Raw genomic sequence first — 22584 nt, 5'->3', positions numbered from 1 at the left:
TGATTCTAGCAAAACTTTAAGAAATTATTTTGGGGAAGAGTTATTATCGGGTACTGCTACCATTGTTCAGAATACCAGTAAGTAATTAAAAGGGAAACATATCTTATTCTGAGATTCCCAGAATTTTGCAGAACTGCCAGTGTTATTGGGAACAACTAATTGATAAGTTTTTTATTACATCATACCTTAGTATACATTAACGTTTTTGGTCAATATACAGTACTTAGAAAAAATAAAGTTGTCTAAATTAGACTGTCAGTTTGAAATTAATAGTGCTGTCAGTGAATTATCAAGATTATTAATAAAAAAAGAAGTCGCCCAAAAGATGAAAAAAATTTCAGTGAAAGCAGGTACAATATAAAAGACGAGCACTTACCAAATAGCACTGGTACTAAACCACCGACCAGGATATTGTATCGGTACTCGAAGAATTGTATTGTCTTCTTAGGGAAGGGGATTGTGCCTTTCATGGTATAGTCAGCGGAAGAAAAGATGTCTTCTATACTCTTGCTTAGTAACAGGTCGATAGCTTCATTCACGAGGTCTGCAAGCAGTTCCTTTAGGCTCTTCAGAAGGTTGAATGCGAGGATGGGATCAATGTTGTTTAAGTCCAACGTCTTGCGGATGTCCACGATCGTCATGTTCCTGATAGAGGTAGTTAAGTTGGTGGTTACGTTAGAGGCAGTTGCAGCTCTCTTCACAAGGTTATGGTGAATACCTATGGATTGTTGTTGCCTCCTATAGGCTGCTAATTCCTTGAGCTTGCCAGCGGGTTCAACGAACTGGACTGCGGTAGTTGGGCCTGGCATACGTCTAGCCGCCTTTCCCTTGTAGCGAAGAGACGAGGCCCTGGCTGTGTCACCAACAAGTTTATCCTCTCTACAAGCAAACAGGGGGATGATGGCCTCTTTTAGAATTTCAACTTTGTGGCAGTGTTGTTCGGCTGCTTCGTGATCACACACGTGTAGTTTGAGGTCGACCACAACTCGGTGACCATCGGGATTCATAGCAGCGTAGAAGACTTGCACTGCTTCGCCGATTTTCGCTTTTTGCGTGAACCTCCTGTGTGCCTTGGGAACGGTCTCGGTGAATGACCAGTTGCCGACCCGGATGGTCAGTTGCCAGCCACACCTGTCTATGTCCAGACTGACATGGCTCGTCAGGTCAGTGTTGTCCGGATCCAGGTTGACGCAGCAGGACATCGCGCGACAGTTTCTGTACGGCTGGCACTTCTTGTCATGATGCCACATCTGTGGTAAACCTGGGCATCTCGGTGCTTTAGGGTCATGGATCGAGTAAAGCATGTGCTTGCACTGTTCTGCCTCAACCTCTAGCCCATTGCCCAAGGTGTGGATCATCAGGGGAACGAACTGTGACCTTTTCACCAAGCTCAGTCCTTCTTCTGTGGCTTGGAGATCCCTTCGCCTGCGAGTGCAGTAAGGAGGCCTGGGGATGCCGAGTTCATCCAAGATGGGGACGTTCACAGCACAGATGTTGTTGACACACATCAGCAGGTTCAAGGTCGTGACGAAGGTCTGGTCAGGACCACGTAGAATGCTGTACTGCAGCTTGATGTGGTCTCCAAAGTCAAGGGTCTCCAGAGGTCCCTCAGAAATGTCGTATGTAGAGCTGAAGTTCAGGTAGTGCTGCTCGCTCTCAAACTGGATGGTCGTGCCAACGTCGGGCAAGCAGGGGTTGATCTTCAACGAGACCAGGAAGACGGGTTGAACGACCTTCAGGTCAACGCTTGCTTGGCATTGGATCCCCACGCAGTGTTCCAGAGCCACGCATGTGACCATGTTGTTGGACAGTTCGGCAACATTCTCTGCCACAGTTTTCAGGAGGCAGTTACTTCCTGCAGTGAAGGTTGGTGACGTCAGTTCTTCTTCCCACAAACTCGGTTGTCGAAGAATTGCGGCATCTAGTCCAAGTTGGGATCCAGTGAACGAAAGATAGTCAGCCTCAGGTAAAGATGCTGGGAAGTCCTTTACCTTAGACAAAACGTTTGCAAACGTTGACGCATCAGACTGCTCAATAGCCTTGTTTGGTAAGCTGACGTTCTTCAAAATGCTGTGGACGACCAGGTGGTTGTCAGTAGCAAAGTGGAGGTCAAGGTTCACACTGATGAGTTCTCCAAACTCCAGGGGACGGGCAGTCCATTTCAGTTCAATACTGCTGCTGACGCGCTGGCTTTGTATGTTTCCGTTTGCCACTTCGAATAGGTCTGCGCTGAACTGTTGTCCACCAAAACTGTATAGAACTGTGAAGGCGTTCGGGTCAAGTGAAAATGATACGTCGAAGGAGTACATCTTAACGGCATAGTCCAGCTTGATGCAGCCCTGGACTCCGAGGCATTGGTCAGCCGGCTGAAGGAATACTGTGTCGTCCTGTTTCAGGGAAATGTCGGGGCAGACCCTTGCAGTGAGGGATGCGGTGTCACATTCGTCTTGTTCAAGGTAGTCATACATGTCGTAATGGCGGAACACGGCTTTGGTCATGGTGTCGGTGACCGGTCCAGTTACTGTAGGATCGTAATGGAGGGATTGGAGGAACTTTGCAACTGTCTCTGGCCAGGCTGAAGAAATGAATAAGAAAAAATACAACATCATAACATGAACCCACTGATGGTCTTACAAGTCTAGATATCAAAACGAGGCAGCTATTTTTCTACATACTAATAGGGTTGTCGTGTCCAAAAAGAGTTAGTATGACGAAGGCAGTATAATGTATTATCACTCTACCCTTTTCCCCCAAAACTTGACATCAAACATGTCTTCTAGAATACCGAAAAATTATCCAAATCAGGCTATGCTTAAATGACCTCACCTGTTAAAGAGAATGACCCAGAGTAAGGGCAGAAACTCATGGCTTCTCCCACTTGTTGACCAGTCAGGGAAAGGTTCCAGACTTGTACACAGGCCAAGTTCCCACTGAAGGTAAGACTGTTCCCGTCGGCGTCTTCAGCGTACCCCGCCCTCGCAGAAGTGTCCGTAGCCAGCCTTCCCGGCGGGTGCTGTACCTCCCCGACAACTTCCCCGTCGACCCACAGGTATCCCGTTGCGGTGACGTTGTCGTAGGAGACGCCGATAAAGTTCCACTCTCCCTCCGTCACTGCGTTTTCTTCGGATTGGAACATCACGTCTTGTACACCAGTCTGCGTCTGCATTTGAAGGTTTGCGCTCAGAGTCCCGTTTGGTAGAAGCCAGAGGTACAAACCATGGACATCAGGACCCACACTGCCACCTCTGTAGTCGAAGATAGGCGCGGACTGGTCTAGCGTACTTGGATAAATGGCTGTGAGTATGGATATTGAAGACCTTGACTCAAGTTTGCCGTTGTTTGGGAAATCTATGTACGCAGGAGACTCTGTAGTCCCTTGTATGGATTGAGATCCGCCGTCTTCGTTGTTAAATCCTGAACCAAAGGTTGTTCTATGGAGGATGGCATTGTCTCCCGTCTGCGTTACCTCCATTCCGCCCAGTTGTGCATTTAGAGGATAGAAAGCCAATGGCTGTGCAGAAACACCTAGAAAAAAATGTAAAAAGGTTTGCACTTACAACCAAAGTAATTTGAGTGGTCATCTACCGATCTGGATGACTAGTATTCTTCACTATGTATGTATGCAGAAAAAATTACAACAACAGTTATCTGTGTTCAAGTATTGGTACAAAGTTGTTTCAACCATTGAAAATCATTAGATGTAGTGAATGCTACATGATTTTGCTTCAAAAACTGATTGACTCTAACAATTACATAAAGTACAGTATATCACAATATTTCCTCCGACACATACATTATCTACACAGATGGCTCTATAAATAGCATCTACTCCTAATGTGATGTATTTTCTATATAGATCAAATGAGTTGCTTCTATATTCAATAAGGTAGAAACAAATTAAATACACAAAAATATACCTTCAATCTTAAAAGGAACAGCAGGATCAAGTGCGGCCTCTGGAAGGAGGATATTGTCAAGGAGGATGAACTCCTCTTCTTCTCCGTCCCCAGTGTTGAAGATCACCTTCAAATTGGCCTTATATTGTTGGTCTTCTGACATGCCTTCAATGCTGTACCTACAATAAAGAGACATACTTGTAGTTGCTAACAAAATAGAGCTTTAAAGTCCCTCTAAGACATACTTCCTTGCTACAATAACAGTCATGTAACATACATGAAGTGGTCAACTGGTATAATTGTCTTATGGAGTCAAACAGGATTTGCTGATAAGGAGTAGCAGTTGGTTATATCATTTCTAAGTTAAAGTAAACATCATTTTCAATTCAATTCACATCTATAATCATAGTTTAATGGCTTTAAGTACTTTATACAGGGTCGTCTAAAGTACTAAATGCCATTGACTTCTACAATTGTACCTGTCTTTAAGATTGGACTAAACTCAGTGGAGTGTTCCACGTCGGATTGGACTGCATCCAAATAATCATTTTCCACACTGAGTCATTGTACAAGTTTGTAGAATCTTCGTATTTCATTGTTGCCTGTGATTTTACTGTGAATCAGTTTACAGGGAACTTAATTTCGAGACTAAGGGCTTGTTCCCAGTAATTTAAGTTTGCAGTGGAAATAGATCCTGAAAGGGGTAACAGATCTGGAAAAATCTTACCTTATCCTGAAGACGTCACCAATAGGTTCCTCCCTGTCTTCGTTCATTGGCAGCAACAAGCTGGAGGTGAAGACATAGCTGCCCAGTCCGACAGACAGTTCATAGGAGTTCACATCAACCTGGTACCACACCCTGAAGGACCGGCGTCCAGTCTGTAAAATATCATACAATCAAACACAAAACTGTCAAAACACAAAACCAATAAGAAGAACATTTTTATGATAGTAAATTCAATATTTAAAAACGTGAAAATTGACTATAAACGATCAGCTCTTTTGGGGTATTGACAGTGCAGCTTAAGACAACTTCAATGTTTAAAAATACTTTGAGCCATGCAGCTAGATTTGACAAAGAAAGACCCATTCAGGTTTACATCACTTAAATCTTGTGGCAAGACGAAACCCAAAAGTTTATAGTGTCTTTGAGTTGACGATTGATACAATTGATTTAAAAAAATAAGAAAAAACAGAAACTTCTATCTGCAGTGATGAGATTACAGTGAGAGGTCACCGCAATAACCATTGAATTAAAACACTGTGAAAAATTCAAATATCTACACTATTTCACTGTACCTTGAAGTCTACAGACAGACAACATTCAACACTGCTGCATTGGTCGGTGTAGGTGCAGGTGAGGTTGCCCAGTTCACTGGGGAGGGTGGCGTTCTGTTCCACACACGTGTCAGGGACTGTTGACTGCACACTGTGGCTACAGGCATCTAGACAGAACAGATCAGCTGCTCCCAGGGAGCGGAAAACGGCCTGTTCCTCCAGCTGGGTGCTGTTCTCATTAAGGAAGCTGTCAATGGTGCCTAGAAATGAGCAAAAAAACATAATGAACAAGAAATCTAAGATCTCATACCTCCATAAGGTATGTTCAATATCTACAATTCATTTAAATGGTTATCTGAAAATTGATAAAGGGAAGACTTCACATAAGCATACGCTTCCAACCTCCATTGCACTGTTATATCTCATTTATATTTCATTGTTATGTAACTATTATTCTTTACGTGTAAACAAATAAGAAAAAACAAAATACCTGGAAGGACATATGGAGCTTCCACCAATGGGTGGGTGGAAGTGGCTTCAATGGTGAGAGGCATGTTGGGTTCCCTGGCTCCATCAATGAGGACATCAAGTTCCAAACTGAACTTCATAGCGCCACAGTCTCCATCAGCAGGGTAATCAACATTGTAACTAAGAAAAGAGAAGAAAAAAAACATTTTAGCTCTTGCCACCATCATATTTGAACTGAGTGATAAGTACAGACTAGCAAGTCTGAATGTCTGATACATCATAGATAGTTTGACAGGGCTCAAGTCACCAATCAGCCACAAATACAAGGGTAGCAATAACCAATCAGGATCAAGGACATGGAGTGTTATAACCAATCAGTACCAAGGACATGGAGTGTAATAGCCAATCAGCACTAAGGACAGGGTTGGCAATCACCAATCTGCACTAACAGTGATGATAATGACCAATCAGCACTAAGGACAGGGGTAGTAACAGCCCACCAGCACCAAGGACATGGAGTGTAATGACCAATCAGTACCAAGGACATGGGTAGCAATAAGCAATCAGCACTAAGGACAGGGTTGGCAATCACCAATCTGCACTAACAGTGATGATAACGACCAATCAGCACAAAGGACAGGGTTAGTGATAACCCATCAGCAGTTTTATTTCAGCACCAATGACATGGCGTGTAATAACCAATAAGTACCAAGGACAGGGGTAGTAATAACCAATCAGCACCAAGGATAGGGATCAACTTTACTTACTTGACAGTGATCGGACCAACAGTATCAGTCTGCTGCTCACCCCATGGGTACAGGAATGGTTCGTAGACATGATATCGGTTTCCGACCACTGCTTCCACCTTGTATGTCACTGGGTCGTACGTAACCCCCATCTTAAAACTCCAGGTCTTCAACTAAGAAAGGTAAACGGTTGTTAATGTCTTAGCATTTTTGGTGACACTCTTTTGTTCTTAAAAGGCAAATGCCCCATTGTACTACATGCATCAGTAAAAGTTAAATACATCATGCATTACAGAGAGATATAGAAAAATCACGACATACTATTTTGGTACATTTGGCACAATTATAAGTGAAATAAAATCGTCTTTGACCAATCTAACAATTTTTGATGAAGATCAATTGAGAACAATAACAGTAAAGTCAGTAACAAATGTACAGTTCTTGAAGTATTTAAAAACGATGAGTTTTCATGACCAAACCATACCCTAAGGTCAATCTCCATGCAGCAGTTGAAGCCAAGACAGCCTGGGTTGATCTCACAATGTAGGCCTGGAATGCTGCAAGTAAGAAAGATGAAAGGTGTGAAAACATAAGGAAAACTTGACCTTCATAATTCAGTGTTTTTCCATTTCATTTCTTCAGTATAAGTCTGAAAACTCAAACGCTCAAACCAAATGCTAAACTACATTGGAAATGATTGATAACAAGTATGTGAATTTATAGACACTAGACCAAGTGCAACAGTGCTTCACTAATAAAAATCTGTTGTTTTAAGATAAATACAATATACAGAATGGTCGAAAACGTTTATTTTCAAATGGATGAAAATTAAGGGGTTCTCGTAGTTCTAGTACACAAAGCGATATTTTCTATGTACTGTTGTCATGTCCGACTCCTATATCCACCTACATAGGTCAATTTCTCCATAAATCATTCAAAAAGCGAGACAGAATTACCCATACATGACTATACCGTAACCCATATACTGGTTTCCATTATATTTTGTACTTGGAATTGTAGGATCAATTAGCCTTATAGTATTGTTGATTTAATGCCATACATTGTACCATGTACGATTGTTGAGCAATAAAGTTTATTCATTCATTCATATAATCGAATCAACATGGTCTTACTCAGGAAGGGTGATAGTGGAACACTCCGATAGGCCGATCCCACTAGGCTGGAGGGAGCACTCTTCTGATCCAAGTTGGTCCCTCATATCCAATTTACAGTAGACTGCATCCGTGACATAATCATTCACAGTTCCGGACATCTCCGTTGCAAAGCCAGAAAGGCTGCCATCACCTGAAACAAAAACAATCAATCAGAATACAAGGTTATGATCTAAAACTCCAGTTTTCAGAATGACCGAAGGCAGGTCAATTATCAACTTTAACTTCAAAACAAGAATTCCTGATATAGGGACACAACCAAAATTCTTGAAGAATATTGGGTTATTCTTTTTATGCATATAGTCCATGGGCCAAGCAGGATTTTGGTACCAAACAGAGGGACAAAGGGTAACTTACTTTTTTGAAAAGGTTGATTCCTCTACTTTATAATTATGTATGATAACAATGTCAAATGTCCAGCTTTTTAGGAATTATCACGTGATATGGTGACGTCATTAAAATGGACCTCGATTTTTGGGACTTAATTCAGAGGACTGGGACAAAATATCAAACATCAATAATCTTCGGTGAAAATCGGCTTGTAGGCAAAAGATACCACAGGAATCATGAAATAGTATGTTTTTGGTTGATATTTTAACTCTATAAGAAGCTATGAGTCTTTGAAGTCCATTTTTTGGGGTAATTTTGTGAAAAAAAATGTATTGTTTACTTTCCAAAATCAGGCATTTATTTGGACCACCTATGGGGTCTTGTGTAATACATTATGTTGATAAACCATATCATTTTCTGCATTTTGGGCTTTGAACCAACAAAATCCGTCAAAAATATCAGCAGTTATAAGGATTTTAAGAATTTCATGTTATCGAATCGCCGCAAATATCGCAATGCATCATGGGTCTATCTGTAATTATACAATGCATCATGGGTCTATCTGTAATTATACCTTGTAGCAAAGGACAAAATGTCGATTTTTTTTTTGATTTTGGGTGGTGGTAAGGCCTTGGTCAAATTGTAGAAATATGGGTAAGTTTTGGGTTGACTGGTGGTCACCGGTTGCCATGGAAATGGTCATTTTTTTAAAGATTGCGAATTTCTATCCGCAAAGGCTCAATCTTGTCCAGAATACACAATCTTTGTCCTACAGAAACGCCACCTAATTAACATATATTCTACATGCCTGTAACATTTACGTAACATCTTTATCTTGACTTGAACAATACTGAGATAAATTTGCATAATCATATGTTTTGATTGATTTCTAACATTGACTTTTGACATAAAGCCATTATTCAGGAATTCTTAGCGCTACAAGAAATGTTCATGAACGTTCATGAATATGCATGAATTTTCATGAACTTTCATAAATTTTCATGAATTTTCCTGAATTTTCATGAATGTTCATGAATATTCATGACCGTTCATGAAAATTCAAAAATATTCATATATTTATAAATGAACGTTCAGGAAAATTCATGAATATTCCTGAACATTCCTGAACATCAATTCATGAATTTTCAGGAATGTTCATGAAGATTCAGGAATATTCATGAACGTTCATGAATGTTCATGAATATTCCTGAATCTTCATGAACGTTCATGAATCTTCATGAACGTTCATGAATCTTCATGAATCTTCATGAACGTTCATGAACGTTCATGAATATTCCTGAATCTTCATGTACATTCATGAACATTCTTGAAAATTCACGAATATTCATGAATGTTCGTGAATTTTCAGGGATGTTCATGAACGTTCAGGAATATTCATGAATTTTCATGAAAATTCATAAATATTCATGAACGTTCACTAATATTCATGATATTTTCATGATCATTGAATATTCGTTCATGAATTTTCATAAACGTTCATGAATTTTCATGAATGTTCATGAATTTTCATGAACGTTTATGAATTTTCATGAACGTTCAAAAAAATTCATGAATATTCATAAACGTTCATGAATTTTCATGAACGTTCATAAACATTCATGAAAATTCATGAACATTCATGAATATTCATGAACATTCATGAACGTTCATGAATATTCCTGAACGTTCATGAATATTTATGAATTTTCATGAATTTTCAAGAATACTCATGAACGTTCATGAATGTTCATGAATATTCCTGAATCTTCATGAACGTTCATGAATCTTCATGAATCTTCATGAATCTTCATGAACGTTCATGAACATTAATGAATATTCCTGAATCTTCATGAACGTTCATGAACATTCTTGAAAATCCACGAAAATTTCATGAATTTCATGAACGTTCATGAATTTTCATGATTTTTCATGAAAATTCATGAAAATTCATGAAAATGTCATGAAGATGTATATTCATGAAAGTGTCATAGAATTCATGAACATTTTCATGAAAATTCATGAATATTCATGGTTTTCATGAACGTTCATGAATTATCATGAAATATTCTTCAATTTTCATGAAAATTCATGAAAATTCATGAAAATTTCATGAACGTTCATGAAAATTTCATGAACGTTCATGAAATTCATGAAATTTTCATGAAAATTCATGAAAATTCATGAAAATTCATGAAATTCATGAAAATTCATAAAAATTCATGAACGTTCATGAAATTCATGAAATTTTCATGAAAATTCATGAAAATTCATGAACGTTCATGAAATTCATGACATTTTCATGAACGTTCATGAACGTTCATGACATTTTCATGAATTTTCATTAGTTTTCATGAAAAATCATGAAAATTCATGAACGTTCGTGAAATTCATGAAATTTTCATGAAAATTCATGAAAATTCACGAAAATTCATTAATTTTCATTATTTATCATGAAATATTCTTGAATTTTCATGAACGTTCATGAATTTACATGTTTTTTTCTGAAGATTCATGAATTTCATGAACGTTCATGAAATTCATGAAATTTTCATGAAAATTCATGAAAATTCATGAACGTTCATGAAAATTCATGAAAATTACATGAATTTCATGAACGTTCATGAATTTTCATGAATTTTCATGAATTTCATGAACGTTCATGAAAATTTCATGAATTTCATGAACGTTCATGAATTTTCATGAATTTTCATTAATTTTCATGAATTTCATGAACGTTCATGAATTTTCATGAATTTTCATGAATTTCATGAACGTTCATGAATTTTCATGAATTTTCATGAAAATTTCATGAATGTCATGAACGTTCATGAATTTTCATGAAAATTTCATGAATTTCATTTACGTTCATGAATTTTCATGAATTTTCATGAATTTCATGAATCATCATGAACGTTCATAGAATTCATGAACATTTTCATGAAAATTCATGAATATTCATGGAATTCATGAACGTTCATGAATTATCATGAAATATTCTTCAATTTTCATGAAAATTCATGAAAATTCATGAAAATTTCATGAACGTTCATGAAATTCATGAAATTTTCATGAAAATTTTATTTTCATGAAAATTCATGAAAATTTCATGAACGTTCATGAAATTTTCATGAAAATTCATGAAAATTCATGAAAATTCATGAAATTTATGAAAATTCATGAAAATTCATGAACGTTCATGAAATTCATGAAATTTTCATGAAAATTCATGAAAATTCATGAAAATTCATGAAAATTCATGAAAATTCATGAACGTTCATGACATTTTCATGAACGTTCATGAACGTTCATGACATTTTCATGAATTTTCATGAATTTTCATGAAAAATCATTAAAATTCATGAATTTTCATGAAATTCATGAAATTTTCATGAAAATTCATGAAAATTCATTAATTTTCATTATTTATCATGAAATATTCTTGAATTTTCATGAACGTTCATGAAATTCATGAAATTTTCATAATTCATGAAAATTTCATGAATTTCATGAAATTTTCATGAAAATTCATGAAAATTCATGAAAATTCATGAAAATTCATGAAATTTTCATGAAAATTCATGAAAATTCATGAAAATTCATGAAAATTCATGACCGTTCATGAAATTCAAGAAATTTTCATGAAAATTCATGAAAATTCATGAAATTCATGAAATTTTCATGAAAATTCATGAAAATTCATGAACGTTCACTTATATTCATGAATTTTCATGATCATTGAATATTCGTTCATGAATTTTCATTAAGTTCATGAATTTTCATGAATATTCATGAACGTTCAGGAATATTCATGAACGTTCATGAATGTTCATGAATATTCATGAATATTCATAAACGTTCATGAATTTTCATGAACGTTCATGAACATTCATGAAAATTCATGAACATTCATGAAAATTCATGAATATTCATGAACATTCATGAACGTTCATGAATATTCCTGAACGTTCATGAATATTTATGAATTTTCATGAACGTTCATGAATATTCATGAACGTTCATGAATGTTCATGAATATTCCTGAATCTTCATGAACGTTCATGAATCTTCATGAATCTTCATGAATCTTCATGAACGTTCATGAACATTAATGAATATTCCTGAATCTTCATGAACGTTCATGAACATTCTTGAAAATTCACGAATATTCATGAATGTTCGTGAATTTTCAGGGATGTTCATGAACGTTCATGAATATTCATGAATTTTCATGAAAATTCATAAATATTCATGAACGTTCACTAATATTCATGAATTTTCATGATCATTGAATATTCGTTCATATATAAACGTTCATGAATATGCATGAACGTTCACTTAAAATTACCCATGATGCATTGCGATATTTGCGGCGATTCGATAACATGGCCGTTGGGTGTAATTCTTAAAACCCTTATAACTCCTGATATTTTTGACGGATTTTGTTGGTTCAAAGCCCAAAATGCAGAAAATGATATGGTCTATCAACATAATGTATTACACAAGACCCCATAAGTGGCCAAAATAAATGCCTGTTTTTGGAAAGTAAACAATACATTTTTTACACAAAATAATGCCCAAAAATGGACTTAAAAGACTCATAGCTTCTTATAGAGTTAAAATATCAACCAAAAACATACTATTTCATGATTCCTGTGGTATCTTTTGCCTACAAACCGAAGATTATTGATGTTTGATATTTTGTCCCAGTCCTCTGAATTAAGTCCCAAAAATCGAGGTCCATTTTAATGACGTCACCATATCACGTGATAATTCCTAAAAAGCTGGACATTTGACATTGTTATCATGCATAATTATAAAGTAGAGGAATTAACCTTTTCAAAAAAGTAAGTCACCCTTTGTCCCTCTGTTTGGTACCAAATGGCTATTTTGAGGGACCTGGCCCATGGACTAATATGACATGGTAAGTAATACTGGTGCCTTGTATCCATTGACGCATTTTGTTTCTTGATATGATAGACAATGTTGCATCACCAAAAAGCACATGTGTAATCTATTCATCTCAGATAGACAGTACAAGTTAAACACGTGCACAAACTTCATTCTCGTATAAGTTTAAATAATAGCCACAACACCTATGGTATGAGCAAGCACTTCTAACCCTCGTGAGACGAGCAACAGAATGATGATAAACCGGATAGTGAGCGAATGTGAAATGTGTTTTCTGACCTGGCAGTTGAAGTGCACTACATGTCTCAGCTGTGCACTGTCGCTTGGCGATGGACTCGTCAGACAGAAGATCCCATCCGTTCTGGCACATGTCGTCCCTACATTGGGCCACAAAGTAGCTCACTCGGTAGTTGGTGCCTTCGTCTGTCACGGTGTACCTAACAACACAGAAATGAGGAGTGTTGTTACTGTCAATTCTTAATTTTTGCTGGCATTTATTTCATTGCACGGCAGGAGGGGAATGAGGTTTTCGAAGTGTTTTAGGTTTAGTGTTGACACAAGGCTATATTACAGTCATATTTTGTGGTGGAGAGGTCACCGCACGAAAATTGAACCATGATCACTGTAAACATTCCAACATCTACAGTACTAAATCAGTTTAGTAGTTACATGTAGCCTGTTTCTCGACCATCATTATGTTGTTATTTTGAACATACTTTGTCGTGCCATGCAATAGGATTTTGGATGCTTTATGAACAAAGTTCTGCGGGAAACAAGCAAACATGTAAGTGTATCATAATGCCATCCACTGCACAAGGCAATTTGGGGTAATCAATATTCACTCACTTGATTACTCACTCACTCACTTACTTTGCTCTTAATATCTTAAATCGTTGTATTTTTTGTGAATCTATAGTTGTACAAAAGTCCATGAACTTTTGCTGTCTCAATATTTTTTCCATTACACATACTTTACAGAATAAACTTAGAATTAATAAAGTTTAACATAATATTGTAAAATGTTGCTATAAGAGAACAAACCTGATGAAGAAAGCCTTTTCAATCCTGATTTGTTGCTCTTGGCCCCATGGGAAGTCATAGAAATTGTCGGTGAAAGTCTGACTGCCGATTCCGTGGGAAATGACGTACGTACAAGGGTCAATGTCGAAATGGACCCTGAGATGTTTTGTGATGATCTGCAATGCGAATTTTAAGAAATAGAATTCATCTGTGTTAGTACGTAACATTATTAACAAGAATTCAGTGATTGACGTTGCATATGTGGCCTCCTGGCCATGGTGGATACTCTTTGTAGGTCCCGTTGAGTTGTACCAGGCATTATTAAGAATCCTGTCTGTATGTACACGTATTTGATGACAACCTGTCTCCTGTGGCTATTTTGCTCAAGTCCCTTTAGCGGTCACTATAAACAGTTTCGGGCGTACTTTCCAAAAGAAAATAATGAATAACTGATTGTTAAGATAATAGAAAATCATATGAATTCACATTTGCGTAGGAAAATATATAAGATCTTAATTCCATGTAGCTACATGGCATTGTATGCATATCCTAAAACCTGCTATGAAAAAAAATCAAATGCTCCTTTTTGGAAGAGGTTTATCATCAGTCAAAAAGGTTTCAACGATATTCTAGGGATTACTGACAATGTAACAATGGAGCAGATCCCATAGCCCTTTCAACATCTGTCAAAACACAGAAACACAAAATTTGAACATAAAAATTAAAAATTTGCCAGACATGCAGCTAACCTCTCATTGGTAAAATGGCTAATTGCCATACTTTCATTGGTTAGACTGCTAATTTTATGGATAGTCAGAATGACATTCAGTATAACACTGCCTGCTTGTTGCATTTTCCTAGCCCTTACCTTGTAGTCAAATTCGTGGCAGCAAGTGATGCCCGTACAGCTGTTATCAACGGCACAATCTGCCGCATCGGAGAAAGAAGAAGTCCACCAACAGTTCTCTGCCTGTGCTGTACAGGACTCTGTAATCATGTAGGGAATTCCCTGGCACTGGAACACGTTCGCAAGGGCTTCTTCTGCTGCAGAGTCTGTGGTGCCAGCTCCAAAACTGTTCAGGTAGGCTGTTACACTCAGGCCTGGGTTTGACGCTGTAAGGATGTTACACTTTATGTAAATATTTATGTTTTTTTATTAGGATTATCATAGAAATTTGAATTTAATGAAAACTCACAGTGGCAATCTCCAATAAGAACCAAGGACAGGGATGATAATCACAAGTCAGCGCCACGGAAGGGTGTGGCAAGCACCGATCACCACCAACGTCAAGTATAACAATAGCCAATCAGCACCAAGGACAGGGATAACAATCACCAATCAGCACAAATTGGCAAACACCAAGTAGTTTCAAAGGTTAGGATGAAAATCTAAATAAAAAATGTTGCAAATCTAAAGCATCTACATGTAAGCTACGAGTTCTCAACACACACCATCCAGCTCGCAACTTGCTTCAGTGTCACATGTTGGTTTGGGGAAGACAGAATTCTGCATCACATGACCACAGGACTGACAGCTGTCAGGGTCAAGGCAGGTCACGACCTCAAGGTTAATCCTGTACTGCCTTGCCTCAAGGTCGTTCCACACAGTGTACCTGGAGAAGTTCAAGTGCATCTGCTTTTAAACTGTGACCATGGCTATACGTGTTACTAAATCTACATTAGAATCTACAGATGTACAGCACAGTATACATTATGATAATATATCACAAGATTCTTTACCTGCAGTTTTAAATCTAAATGATCTTATCATTACATTTTGTTTATGATAATAAATCTGGAAAAAATATATAATATTCCTTTAACAACATCAACTTAGAAATTCTTGGACCTCCTTTGAATTCTTAGTTTATTTGCTTGAAATATTTTTCGACTTACTTGAGCTGATACAGGTTTGCAATCTGCCAGACTTGCTCTGCCTCCCACTCAAAGTCATACAGCTTGACCGTGTGGCTCAACGTGTGAAGGGTAAGGGTCAAGGTCATGTCGCAAGGGTCAAAGCTGACAGCCACCTTGGACGTCCTTACTTGAACCTGAAGGTCACATTCCACGCAGGTTTCGATCCCGGTACAGGAGTCGTGGAGCGAGTACTGGTATGTGTCGGGGAGGTTCAAGGTGCTGAGGTCAAGGTCACATGAAGGTGATGTTGCTGGGACAACGCAGGTGTCCTGAGGGTTGAAGTCGTCAGACAGGCCCCAGTATCTGTAGGCAGGCTGGAGAGCAGCGTCACCAAGACTGTCGCCATACTGTGTCACCAGATCCTGGATGGTGCCAGCTCCTGTAGCATCAACAAAGAACAGTGTACATTACTGCAACAAGAGCTATCTATTCCTAAAAAATCATGACCATAGGGTGTCCAGAACAAGAGCTATAACAACTAGAAGTTTAGCTGTAGTACCGCAACAAGCCGCTAGGGGGGCCAAAATCTAACCATCTCGAGGTTATGAAGATCTACCAACATACTAAATATCAAGATAATCCATCCAGGCATTCTCGATTAATAAGAGAGTATACTGTTCCAGGACAACAAAGAACATTATTGTGGAATACCTGAAATCTAGTAGCTAGGCATAATACGACAACGTTTGGCTCACCCCTGCGGCTTTGGCAAAAATCTACTTTCAACATAGAAAGTCAATGTAACATTTTTCAGAATACAAAAAGTAGATCAACCATTTTAAATATCAACCAATTTTCCCTAGGGGGCATACCTGGGAGAATAGATGTCTCCTGAACACATGCAGGTTCAGGGATGCCGACTTGTGAAAGGATGGTGACTGGTGTAGTGCAGGTGTCCACACATGTTGTCACTGAGAAGCTGAGGTAATAGGTCTTTGCAGGCTTGTCGTAGCTGATGGTGTATGTGAGGCGCAGCTCATCATTCAGACCAACACTCTGTGTCTGTTCAGTTCCTATGGAGACCAAAGTTTGCCAAAACATATTAATGATAAGTGTTGACAGTCTTGATTTTGCATTCTCAAGTATGGTCTATTTTTTCTAAATGCATAAAACGAACAGAAATATTTTGACGTAGGAAACGAATATCCCTCTCATTTACGAAATCTTGTATGAAAATCTTCAACCTCTAATGTATTTCAAACGGGCAACTGATGGAAACACATTAAATACCCAAGAAATAGGTATGCAACTGCCTTAAGGGGAATGATTTAAACATGTTCTTTTCTTCGTTATCCTACATCATTCATAACTGTTAACTTTCTCATGGAAACAATAGCTACAGACTCAGTCAGTGTAAACTTCTTTTCTCCACCTGCAATCATCTATTATTCCCACGGGAAACTGTACGTTTATATTATTGAATGAAAAATAGCTTGGGTTTGCTACTTACCCCAGGTGTAGGTGAAGAGATCCAGGCCTGTAAAGTTTGTGCCGCCGATTCGGGCTGATAGTGTTAACTTACAGGGGTCAAAGTTCAGAGCTGCAGTGGTTTTGAGTGTGCCAACCTAAAAATAATGAAAAAAACAAGTTTTAAATGAAAGCAAGCTCAGCGAGCCGAACCAGACTTCCAATTCTCAAAGTATCCTGTTACACCAATTCCCCCTTACAGTGTATCCAGCGTGCCACTCTGCAATATTAATGTCACATGTGGACACACACCAAGACAAACAAATAAACAAACACACAACTGATTACAAGTATTTACCTCCGTTTTCACAGAATATCTGAGGTAGCTATTCGGTCATTAATTTTATTTTCCAAAACGCATGAAGAATTTCCAGAGTGTTCTTCTGTGTTATTAAATACTTTGAGAAAAATGAGGTAAACTTCAGGTCTATTCTGTAGCAAAAGAGATACCTTGAGGTCAAAGTCCGTGCAGCAGCTCATCCCCATGCACATGTTATCAAACGTGCAGTCCACTGAGGTAGGCAGGGTGGGTGGCTGGAATGTACTTGGGCAGGCTGGAACAGATAAATTATTGAACAATTAGTTGCACACATTTTAATAGCCGGCATACATAGAAACTGCATTTTGAAAATTTAACTCAGGTTGTTGCTGATGAATTAAACTTTGACAATCAGTATTTCAAGGATGAATCTCTCATAGTTGTGTAATGTCTACAACTCTCATAATTCCATCAAACTAAAAAAATGATAAATTTGAAAAGATACGCTAATGCAGCATCAGTAATTTCCGAGGTATATACACTTTAGATTTTCAGTTGTTAAAGTTCTTGAGAAGGCCTCAATAACCATTCATTCTACAACGACGTAGACAAAAGTGAATGGTCCTTTGTCAGAACAGGCAAGGGCCTTATGGGCAGAACATACCATACAACCACAGGCCACAAATAAAACAGAAATTCTTAATAATGTACGTCCGTTTTCCTTGATTTTTTGCATCTCCAGACATCTTTGTAGTATGGGCATTGACCCTACCAGTCAAGGGCCCAAGAAGAGAACAACCGTACAGCTTCTGCATATAAACAAAGTTACACAGGATGTTACATACCATCTAGCCCGTGCCATCCGCCCTGGCTATTTGCTGTTTGATGATTACAGCTGTGACCAGCGAAGGTGTCGGCCAGTCCCAAGCCTCTCATCACGTAGTCCTGCCCAGCATCTCCTACCTGGCCTCCTTGTAGGGCCAGGAAGGCATCAACTGTGTCTGGAGACAGAAGAAGTGGTTTAGAGCCCATTTGCATGTGTGTGTGTGTGGACGTGTATGTGTGTTTGTGTGCATGTATGTGCATGCACCTGCTGCTTTTGTGTGAGTGTGCGTGTAAGTAAGTGTGTCTGTGCATTTAAATATTTGAGTGTGTACATGTATGTGTGTGTACGCAAAATGTTTTCTTGTTTGTTTGTGAATGTATGTTTGTGCGTGCGCGCCTGTGTGTGTCTGTGTGTGCCTCTGTGTGTATGTGTCTGCATGATTAATGTATGCTAATTTGCCTGTGGCTACTTGTATTTCTTTTGGGTACAATAATGTTATTACAGGGGATTTATAGTTTCTAGAATGTCACTGCATTCTTGGAAGGAAATACGTCATTATCTTATCACCTTTAGATTGTAACTAATTCAGTACACAGTGTACTACCTGGAATGTCGACAGTAGCACAGTCAGTCTTGTACGGTACTTTAGTGTTGTGCATGACTGGGATGTTGGAAGCCGTGCTTGTCCCGCAGGACAGCCTGAAGGAGGAGCTGATCTGGAAAACATCCTCGCTGTCCAACTTCTGGATACTGTAGGTGAAGGACAGGACTGAGCCGATGGAGATGGTCTCCGTTTCACCTGTAACGATGATAAATGAAAATTAACCTAATTTCAATGATTAATGTTTATTATTATGAGTCTGTATAAAGCCACTGCCATCAACTATATAATAGCACTTTGATGTCCCAATGCTCATTTATATCCAGTTATCACAGTAATGATATCTTCATGTGTTAAGCTGTGAATCTTTATTCTTGCTGCCATGTGAGTTCAGCGGCGGAGTGATACAAGTTACTAAGAAGTGATACAAGTTCCGTAGGTCACAATCAATATGCCTGATAAGAAAAGTAAGAATTGCGGATCCTATTGTTGTCTATCTTGAATATGTTACTAATATCCCTCTTTCTAATAGAAAAAATATTTTTCATTGTACATCTCTTATTTTTCCTTTAAGTGGTTTCAAATGAGTAGTTCTACTATGAGATAATTCTGGCTGTTAACTTGTTAAACGAAAACTTTCTATGATTAACAACAATCTGATATCAAATAGAGGATCATCAAAACTGCAATCGATTACAGATGCAGGGAAGAAATGCTCATCAGTTAAACACTTAGGTATACTAGTAACTCATGCATAACATCAAGCAGTATTAATGCTTCACACCTGAGGCAGTGCCAAAAAACTGAGGCGTGCAAAAAAATGTATATTAGATATTACAGTTAAGGACATTTCTTAGCTAAATTCTCTAAGCCAAAGATGCTATTATGTCAATATAACAGTTAATGTTGTTCTGAAACTCACCCCAAGTGTACTGGTACAAGTTAAACTCAGATGTCCATGTTCCCATCCCCACTGACAGGCTGTAGGTACAGGGGTCAAAGGTCACATGGAAGTTTGGCTTGACTGTCCTGATGGAGCAAAGGTCAAGGGTCATGCAGCAGGTCACCTGGTAGCAGCCATCACTGGCAGCACAGCCAACTCCAGTAGGGAGGGCTGGCAACAGGGCAGCTGGGCAATCTGGAAATACAAAACGTTACAGTCTCAGGTCTGTGTTTGTCATTCTATAGATTATGATATTTGTGTTTATTAGCTTGGTTGTGATATTCTGCAACTGCATATAAATGTTTATTACTTCAGATGAATTCATTATCTAGATAATTTCAGATCATCACAGTTCCTAACACTATAGTACTAATCTTTTACAGGGCACAACTTAGTCATCAAAATGGCAGTAGCCGACCAGCGAGCACTGGAAGGTAATGTCAAACATTAAGGACCAGCGTTCATGCCATCTGTTACCAGGGAGGTTGTGTCACTTAGGATTCCTGATTCATGACTCATTTCGATACTGTACCCGTCTGACAAAAACTGTAAAATCCCAACACTACTGCACTACTTAAGAAAGACGCCTATAATCTAATCATTTGTTTATTTTGCCAACACCTAGTATCATGAATATCAATATTATCCACGACTTCTTGAGTTGGATATATGCTTATCACAATCAGACACACACACACAGACAGACACAGGGGCATATATGGACATACGGACATACAGAGACACAAAGACCCGAAAACATGACCTTCTTGGCAACAGTAATTTAAACTTACTGTTTGCCCCAGTCCATCCATCGGTGCTCCCCGTGCAGTCTGTAGCTCCGGTGAACACCTGTACCAGTCCCATGGCTCTGTCTGCCGCCTCCACAAACACCCCGGGCAGCACTGCTGACACTGCGGCAGCCTGCTTCATCTGTGTGATGGCTGTGCTAACAGTTCCTGAAGAGCAAATTTCACTTGTTACGGTATAGTCGCTTAGAATCTAAATGTTCTGGGTTTTAATCCCAATCAGAGGCCCCAATGTTCTGCTCTTTTAATCCCAATCAGAGGCCCCAATGTTCTTCTCTTTTCAATCAGAGGCCCCAATGTTCTGCTCTTTTCAATCAGAGGCCCATTAATGTTGTGCTCTAGGGGGAAAAAAACGTTACACCAATTTCCCCACTCGATGCAATACCATGAAAATGAGCACAAGAAGGTTTCAGTTAGGGACGTCCTCTCAGATGGGACGTAAATCTATGGGTCCCGTGTTTCAGGAAAGCCACATATCAATTCAATCAAGTACGTTAAAGTTGAGTTGGTCGGGCCGTGTTCGAGGTGGCACCTCATGTTATTGTTTAAGGGGAGGGCTAGGGCTACATTTTCAACCCATCTCTATAAAAATACACCATGCTACAAATACAGCAAAGAAGGTTGCTGCCCTTTGTACCACTAGGCACTACAAGGTGAACAACTACCTAGTAGATAACCTAACCCACCTGTGGTTGGTGTCCACGTGTCTTGTTTGTAGCAGGATGGTTGTGGCACTCGTGTTGCCTCTAAGAGGGTGGTGTTCGTACAGCTCTCGGCATCCTGATAGTAGTTCAAAGAGAAGTCCAAGACAAAGTCGTCTCCTTCCTTGCTGATGGCGAACGTCATATTGAAAATAGTCCCAAACTCCACAGTCTTGAATTCGCCTGAATGGAAAAAAAGGAAGATGCTCAAGGACCCAGTCATTCAATATTGTGTTGCTATGAAGAGGTCCATTAAGCAGCATGGCTGATACAATCATATACTAAACTTGGCTGATATGATCATATGCTACACTGCCATATACAACAGGTTACTGTTACAGTACTGACTGACGATGAAGCATGACGCAATTTCGTTGGTTGGTAGTGCAATACAGCTTCGCTATATATATGGCTAATGCATTATAATTTTAGCCAACAACTTTCAAAAGTACAAATTCAGTGAGTATTTACGAGGAAAACACAAGTATAAATTCAAAGGTGAAAGTGGGAATATTTTAACTCCAGTGCCTTTTGACTTGCAAGGAAATTACGTCTGAACTTTTTTAATTCATTTTTGATGCTAGAGTTCCACAACCTAATACTTTCGCCAAGTTTTACGACTGACAAATCAAAATCCTCATTTCCATAGATTGTACAAGTTGATCATCTTCTGCACGCAACCAACAGAAGAAAATTCTAACAGTTTCTCGCCAATAATGCAAATGAGGTCCTGATTTGCATAATTCATTTGCATAACAATGGCCACATTTACTTACTTTCCAAATACCGCAAGTACGAAATTCCTGTCTTATCCTGACTTACCCCAGGTGTAGTTCCAGGTGTTTGAAGGCAGCACAGAGTAAGTGACAGTTTTTAAACCGAGCCCGATGGTCAGTTGATAGTCGCATGGGTCAAAGTCCATCCACGTTTTTGATTCGAAGGCTTGCAGACTGAGGTCAAACTCCCTGTAACAGGTGACACCTGTGCAGCTGCTGCTGGTGACCTCACACACGACACCTGCGGCCAGCTCCGGCCAGGTGACATCTGGGCAGGCTGGAATGAGATTATCCATGTAAACAGCTGTTAGATGAGATATGCAACAAGATGTAAATTACATGTACAGTTGATGAACTTCAAGGCAAGTTCTCGTTTCTATTATGTTGCTAAGTCAAGTGCGTTTGCTGTGAATAGTGTCAACTTTGAGAATGTAATGATATTATATCATAATTGACAAGTTAATACTAAT

At 38.7% G+C, this 22584-nt stretch overlaps 1 protein-coding gene across 1 annotated transcript in view; it reads right to left on the bottom strand.

Moving 5' to 3' along the window:
- LOC136422210 (uncharacterized) overlaps window positions 1–22584 on the bottom strand; it is a 112424-nt gene that overhangs the window by 46875 nt on the left and 42965 nt on the right. Inside the window, exons 46-68 of the mRNA XM_066409855.1 lie at window positions 22161–22391; window positions 21324–21521; window positions 20623–20787; window positions 19811–20026; window positions 18892–19086; window positions 18307–18462; window positions 17653–17756; window positions 17186–17300; window positions 16548–16748; window positions 15715–16114; window positions 15271–15431; window positions 14687–14931; window positions 13840–13994; window positions 13078–13235; window positions 7522–7693; window positions 6873–6945; window positions 6410–6561; window positions 5665–5822; window positions 5196–5434; window positions 4624–4775; window positions 3918–4075; window positions 2827–3525; window positions 377–2575 (exon numbers count right to left, since the gene is read on the bottom strand). Coding sequence (XP_066265952.1) covers window positions 377–2575; window positions 2827–3525; window positions 3918–4075; window positions 4624–4775; window positions 5196–5434; window positions 5665–5822; window positions 6410–6561; window positions 6873–6945; window positions 7522–7693; window positions 13078–13235; window positions 13840–13994; window positions 14687–14931; window positions 15271–15431; window positions 15715–16114; window positions 16548–16748; window positions 17186–17300; window positions 17653–17756; window positions 18307–18462; window positions 18892–19086; window positions 19811–20026; window positions 20623–20787; window positions 21324–21521; window positions 22161–22391 — 6702 coding nt within the window. The remainder of the gene's footprint in view (window positions 1–376; window positions 2576–2826; window positions 3526–3917; window positions 4076–4623; window positions 4776–5195; window positions 5435–5664; window positions 5823–6409; window positions 6562–6872; window positions 6946–7521; window positions 7694–13077; window positions 13236–13839; window positions 13995–14686; window positions 14932–15270; window positions 15432–15714; window positions 16115–16547; window positions 16749–17185; window positions 17301–17652; window positions 17757–18306; window positions 18463–18891; window positions 19087–19810; window positions 20027–20622; window positions 20788–21323; window positions 21522–22160; window positions 22392–22584) is intronic.

Source organism: Branchiostoma lanceolatum, chromosome 16 (genome assembly GCF_035083965.1).
Source record: "Branchiostoma lanceolatum isolate klBraLanc5 chromosome 16, klBraLanc5.hap2, whole genome shotgun sequence".
Taxonomy (NCBI): domain Eukaryota; kingdom Metazoa; phylum Chordata; class Leptocardii; order Amphioxiformes; family Branchiostomatidae; genus Branchiostoma; species Branchiostoma lanceolatum.
This window is presented reverse-complemented; position numbering and strand designations above follow the sequence as displayed.